Source organism: Manihot esculenta, chromosome 4 (genome assembly GCF_001659605.2).
Source record: "Manihot esculenta cultivar AM560-2 chromosome 4, M.esculenta_v8, whole genome shotgun sequence".
In the NCBI taxonomy this organism is placed as follows: Eukaryota; Viridiplantae; Streptophyta; class Magnoliopsida; order Malpighiales; family Euphorbiaceae; genus Manihot; species Manihot esculenta.
Genome location: NC_035164.2, coordinates 32,454,684 through 32,460,936, shown reverse-complemented (window position 1 = coordinate 32,460,936; position 6,253 = coordinate 32,454,684). Strand labels below are relative to the sequence as shown.

Here is a 6,253-nt window from a genome sequence, read left to right as displayed (position 1 = left end):
TTTTTTCTCCCTAGTGTATATACCCTCAGGCCTCGAACGCTTGTGTCCTCCCGCACAATAAAAGGCTCCAGTGTACCATCCTCCGACCTTAGCGAAGGAGATTTCTAGAACAGCCAAGCCACCTCTTCCTCTTCTCTTGGCCTTTGTTGGTTTGAAGGTACAGAATGGTTCTTCCTTTATCTGCTTCTCTTGTATACATAGTCACACTAGGTCTCGGTATCGTGTTCTATATCTTTCGCCATAATTTCTAGATCTGTGGTTTTTCTTCTGAGATTTAGCTTTGTAATAGAGATTCTGTAGTTGTGATCTTTGATTATATTTCTAGATTGATTCAGCTTTTCAGGTGTTGTGTCACTTGTTTTTTAAACTCTTTAGTTTTGGGCAATTCGTTTTTTAGATTGGATGATCGTTTTGAGCTTCTTGTGGATTTGAGTATTTTCGGTTTAAATTTGTTGATCGGCTTGTTTTCAGTGCTGTTTTTATTGTTGCCTCAGTCGTTTTATTGGGTAAAATCCTTTTTCATTTTTTGCACATTAATTAGGTTAAGTTTTAGATTCACATTTGCACGTGCATTTTAGGTCTTGTGTTTTCCCTACTGTCTTGGGTGTTCATTGATAATTGATATACGCACATTGCTGTGGTGATTTATGCACATTATTGGTAGTTTTCATTTTTGTGCTAACTTCTCTGCATATACTTCATTGTTCTGAATGTGCTATTTTTTTTCAGGATAATTAGGTATACTTCTTGCTTTAACAAAAGCCATCCTAGGTTTAAACTTAACGCATAGATTTAAACATTGTTTTTTTTGTTTTTTCACTTGTTTTTATTGCATTCAAAATAAGGAAAGCTGCTAAATTATCTCGATCTACCTTTGTTTTGTTGGATGTCCGTGGGGAATTATATGGAGTAATGATTTATTTCAGCCACGCAACTGAATTATACTTTGGGATAATCACTTTTTTTTGGTGCTTCAATTATCTTGGACTGAAGTCATTTTACAGTCAATTTACATGAATATTGCATGTGATGGTCTCTGGATGGTTTTATTATTGGCCCTGAAGCTTAATGATTATGGTAACTTTGAAAAATATTAATGAATCTTGTCTGCAAACTATTGGATGTTTTTGAGGTTCATAGTGATCTAATATCATGATCCATAGGGTTGTGTGATTTCTCATGTGCATGGATACCATGCAGTAAATGCTAATTTATGGTGACTTATGTTTTCTCAAGAAATTATACAGTACTTTCGGATTACCACAATGGCATGAATAATGCGGTATTCCAAATCAATTAAATTAAAAAACATAATTTTTATTATTTTTAATTATTATTAGAATATGTAACTTTGAAGGAGTCAATTGAAGAAGTATAAGAAGAATAACTACCAACCCACTTACCCTTTTTTGTTACATGTCCTAATTAAATGGTGGGAAGTACCAACTCATCATGCCATGTAGATTCCAAGTGTATTGTATAATTTTTACTGTTTTCTCTTATTGGTTTATTTACCATGCAGTATATTTAAGTTATAAATTGTTTCATGCAGGCATAATTTTGTAACAACTACATCAATTTTATCTCATAAATCGGTAAAATTTTGTAAAAAATGAGTGTGGTTGGATTTGATTTTGGCAATGAGAGCTGCATTGTGGCTGTTGCAAGGCAAAGAGGGATTGATGTTGTGCTTAATGATGAATCCAAGCGTGAAACTCCTGCTATTGTGTGCTTCGGTGACAAACAGCGATTCATTGGGACTGCAGGAGCTGCCTCAACTATGATGAACCCCAAAAACTCTATATCTCAGATTAAACGGCTAATAGGCCGTCAATTCTCTGACCCTGAGTTGCAAAAGGATCTCAAGTCATTACCCTATGCTGTAAGTGAAGGTCCTGATGGATTCCCTTTGATTCATGCACGGTATTTGGGTGAAATGAGGACATTCACACCAACACAAGTTTTGGGAATGGTGTTGTCAAATTTGAAAAGCATTGCTGAGCAGAATCTAAATGCAGCAGTGGTGGATTGTTGCATTGGAATTCCAGCTTATTTCACAGACCTTCAAAGAAGAGCTTTTTTGAATGCAGCCACAATTGCAGGATTGCATCCTCTTCGTTTAATTCATGAGACCACAGCTACAGCATTGGCATATGGTATCTATAAGACTGACTTGCCTGAGAATGACCAACTGAATGTGGCTTTTGTTGACATTGGACACGCAAGCATGCAAGTGTGCATTGCTGGATTCAAAAAAGGCCAACTCAAGATTTTGTCTCATTCTTTTGATCAATCTCTGGGTGGTAGAGATTTTGATGAGGTTCTGTTTCATTATTTCGCTGCTAAGTTCAAGGAAGATTATAAGATTGATGTTTTCCAGAATGCTAGGGCTTGTCTTAGGCTGAGGGCTGCTTGTGAGAAGCTGAAGAAGGTTCTTAGTGCCAACCCTGAGGCACCTCTGAATATTGAATGCTTAATGGATGAGAAGGATGTCAGAGGCTTCATTAGGAGAGATGAGTTTGAACAAATTAGCATTCCAATTTTGGAACGTGTTAAAAGGCCTTTGGAGAAGGCACTTCAAGAGGCTAAGCTGACGGTTGATCATGTTCATATGGTTGAGGTGGTTGGTTCTGGCTCGCGTGTACCTGCTATAATCAAGATCTTGACCGAGTTCTTTGGAAAAGAGCCTAGGCGTACCATGAATGCCAGTGAATGTGTTGCCAGGGGTTGTGCTTTGCAGTGTGCTATTCTCAGTCCCACTTTCAAAGTGAGAGAGTTCCAGGTAAAGGCATTCTTTTCTTATTCTATACCATCTATTAGTTGGTTAGGTGATACTGATTCTACTACTCTTCTCTAACATGATTTCAACTCTGTGCAAGTTATCTATTCAATGCTACTTTTGCTTTTGAAATTGTGAATTTATTGGAGCATTTAATTTGCGTTATGGATGTGGAGACCCTGAATCAATGGTTTGTGCTTGATAATATATATCACAGTGCAAAGAACCCTACACTTTAGGGTGGAGGGTACATCCAACTCTAACATGATTTTAGCTCAATGCAACTCCTAAGTGGTTCTGCTACTGGTGTTGAATTGTGCCTTTATTTTGAAGGGTTTGATTAGCAGTGTCGTTTGATTATGTCATTTTTTAAATCTCTGTTTTATTTTTTAATGATGTTAAATCACATTACTAAAGAAAGTTATACTTTAATTGTTGTTTTGTTATTGATTTTTAGCAGGTTTAATGTTCATTCCCATATTTTCTTGAAGAATCAAAGTTGGAGAATAGCAATGTTTCATTCTCTATTTGTGCATTTTTTTAGCATGATTTGTTTTATGAATTGGAGGTTTTATTTGTAGGTCAATGAGAGCTTTCCATTTTCAGTTGCTTTATCATGGAAAGGTGCTGCTCCAGATTCTCAAAATGGAGCAGCAGATAATCAGCAAAGCACTATTGTCTTCCCCAAGGGCAATCCCATATCCAGTATGAAGGCTTTGACATTCTACAGGTCGGGGACATTCACTGTTGACGTACAATATACTGATGTGAGTGACTTGCAGGTGCCCGCTAAAATTAGTACATATACGGTAAGGAGTTAGCTTCCACAAGTCAGTAATTTGTGATCTTTGTTTACATGATCATTGCTGTGATTTTCAACCCAAGTTTCAAAAATTGTTATATTGTGGTTTTTTTTTTGTTCTTCTATTCCAGATTGGTCCTTTCCAGTGTTCGACAAGTGAGAGAGCAAAAGTGAAGGTGAAAGTTCGCCTAAATCTGCATGGAATTGTATCTGTTGAGTCCGCAACGGTGAGTCTTTTGGAGCTTTGGTAGATTCTAGCTGCATTCTTTTAATCTTAGTTTGAACGCCACCATTGATTTCATTGGTTCTTGTGTCAGCTTTTGGAGGAAGAAGAGGTTGAAGTCCCTGTCACAAAAGAGCCAGCAAAGGAAGCTACAAAGATGGACACTGATGAAGCTCCTAGTGATGCTGCTCCTCCCAGTTCGAATGAGGCTGATGTCAATATGCAAGATGCTAAAGGAACTGCTGATGCTTTTGGGGTTGAGAATGGTGTTTCTGAATCCGGGGACAAGCCCACACAAGTGGAAACTGAAACCAAGGTAAGTAGCCTAAATAAGTAGATTAACTGGATTTATGTGAAATTTATTTTGGTTCTTCAATTATGTAGAAAATTCTCCTTTGAACTGTGCTCTGTACTCAATGCTGGTTGCTTATACGTGGTTGATAGGTTGAGGCTCCAAAGAAGAAAGTAAAGAAGACAAATATACCTATTGTGGAGCTAGTTTATGGTGGAATGCTCCCAGCAGATGTGCAGAAAGCATTAGAAAAGGAGTTTGAAATGGCATTGCAAGATCGGGTGATGGAAGAAACCAAAGATAGGAAAAATGCTGTTGAAGCTTATGTCTATGATATGAGGAACAAGGTAGATTTCTCTTGCTACTTTTTGCATGGCTTTGATTGATAGCCTTTGGGTTCACGGTGTATGCGACTAAATTACTAATTCTTTTATTCTTCAGCTTAGTGACAAATATCATGAGTTTGTCACCGACCCAGAGAGGGAAGGATTCACAACAAAGCTGCAGGAGGTAGAAGATTGGTTGTATGAAGATGGTGAGGATGAAACCAAAGGCGTTTACATTGCCAAGCTTGAAGAGCTCAAAAAGGTGAGATTCCAAAATATTTTTCTTTGCTAGTTGTGATGGCTATTTATTGTTTCTTTCTTTTCTTATATCTCTTAGCTGTTAATTGTTCTTGTTTGCATTTTGTGTTTGATAATTGCAGCAAGGTGATCCAATTGAACAGCGCTACAAAGAGTACACAGAGAGGGGATCTGTAATTGATCAACTTGCTTATTGTATTAATAGTTATAGAGAGGCAGCAATGTCCAGTGATCCTAAATTTGATCACATTGACGTGACTGAGAAGCAGAAGGTAGGTTTGTCCAATCTCTCTTTACCTGGTTTCACTTCTTGTTTTCCTTGTTTAGTGTGCTTTAATCATTACGTGTATATGTTGTAGGTATTGAATGAGTGTGTAGAAGCAGAAGCCTGGTTAAGAGAGAAAAAGCAACAGCAGGACTCGCTTCCTAAATATGCCACTCCAGTTCTCTTGTCAGCTGATGTGAGAAAGAAGGCAGAAGCACTTGACAGGTATTGTTGCTGTCTCATATCCGATCCGTAATAGTTACTTTTCTTTTTATCACGATAAAATGGAATGTTTATTCCTGTTGCTCAAGGATCACAGTGGGGAACTATTGGGATTGTTACTATGGGGAAAAAGGGTTCAGTATTTGTGTAATGTTTTGCATGAATTCTTTGAATCAGTTGCTGTTGTTTCTTCCTTGTGGAATATTGCTGAAGGATACTATGATTCTGCCACAGGTTCTGTAGGCCAATAATGACGAAACCAAAACCAGCTAAACCAGCTACTCCCGAGGCACCAGTAACACCTTCGCCACAGGGAACTGAACAACCACAGAGTGGAGATGCCAACGCTGGTGCGAATGAGGAATCTGGAGCTGGCAGTGGCAAGGTTCCACCAGAATCTGGAGAACCAATGGAAACTGAGAAGCCTGACAGCACAGCTGCATAATTTAGCAGAAGGGGCCTTCATGGTGGGAAAATATTTGGTTGGGTAATGTATTGGAACTATTTGAGCTGGAGACGAACTCTTTGATTTGGCTGACATGGAGGAGGCATGTGGGATGTTTGATGGCTTCCATTTTATCTTTGTAAAGCCTTGGAATGGTCTGCCAGAATTTATTATTTATCATTTGAGTCTCTAGAGTCCGGTTTTCTAAAAGAAGGGTTTTGAAGAGAAAAGTTAAAGGCCGTCTTTTACAGTACTGCCCGAGTTCTGGTGTCGTGGGTAGAGATTTCACTCTTTCAAGGATTCGAGTGTTCACTATTTTTTTTTCTTTTAAATGTTTAGGGTATGTCTTGACTTACACAAGTCCTTCTGAGTCTTGCTTTTTTTTTTTAGCTGCTTTAATTATAAATCGAAAGTCTTTTGTTTTCTTTTCCTGGAGAAAGAGTGGTTCCGATTTAAGCTTTGCTATTGTTCTTACAGCTGCATGAGGAAGCTGTTGCTGTCCATGTGTTATATATATATATGTTTGTTCTTTCTCCGAAAGATAGGAACACTACAGCCTTTCTACAGGCAAGGAGAAGGTAACAAACTTCCATTTGGCTGTTTAGGTAGAGGACGAGCTGCCCTATTTCCAATCCTATTGA

The 6,253-nt window shown here is 38.1% G+C and overlaps 1 protein-coding gene across 1 annotated transcript; it reads left to right on the top strand.

Annotated features, from left to right (window-relative positions):
* Positions 1-6,037, top strand: LOC110614116 (heat shock 70 kDa protein 14). The gene is made up of 10 exons (XM_021755600.2): positions 1-157; positions 1,553-2,782; positions 3,361-3,588; positions 3,713-3,808; positions 3,899-4,120; positions 4,249-4,443; positions 4,538-4,684; positions 4,803-4,952; positions 5,040-5,170; positions 5,402-6,037. Exons 2-10 carry the CDS (start codon positions 1,613-1,615, stop codon positions 5,610-5,612), a joined length of 2,550 nt encoding a protein of 849 aa, XP_021611292.1. The 5' UTR covers positions 1-157; positions 1,553-1,612; the 3' UTR covers positions 5,613-6,037.
* Positions 6,038-6,253: the final 216 nt, after the last annotated feature.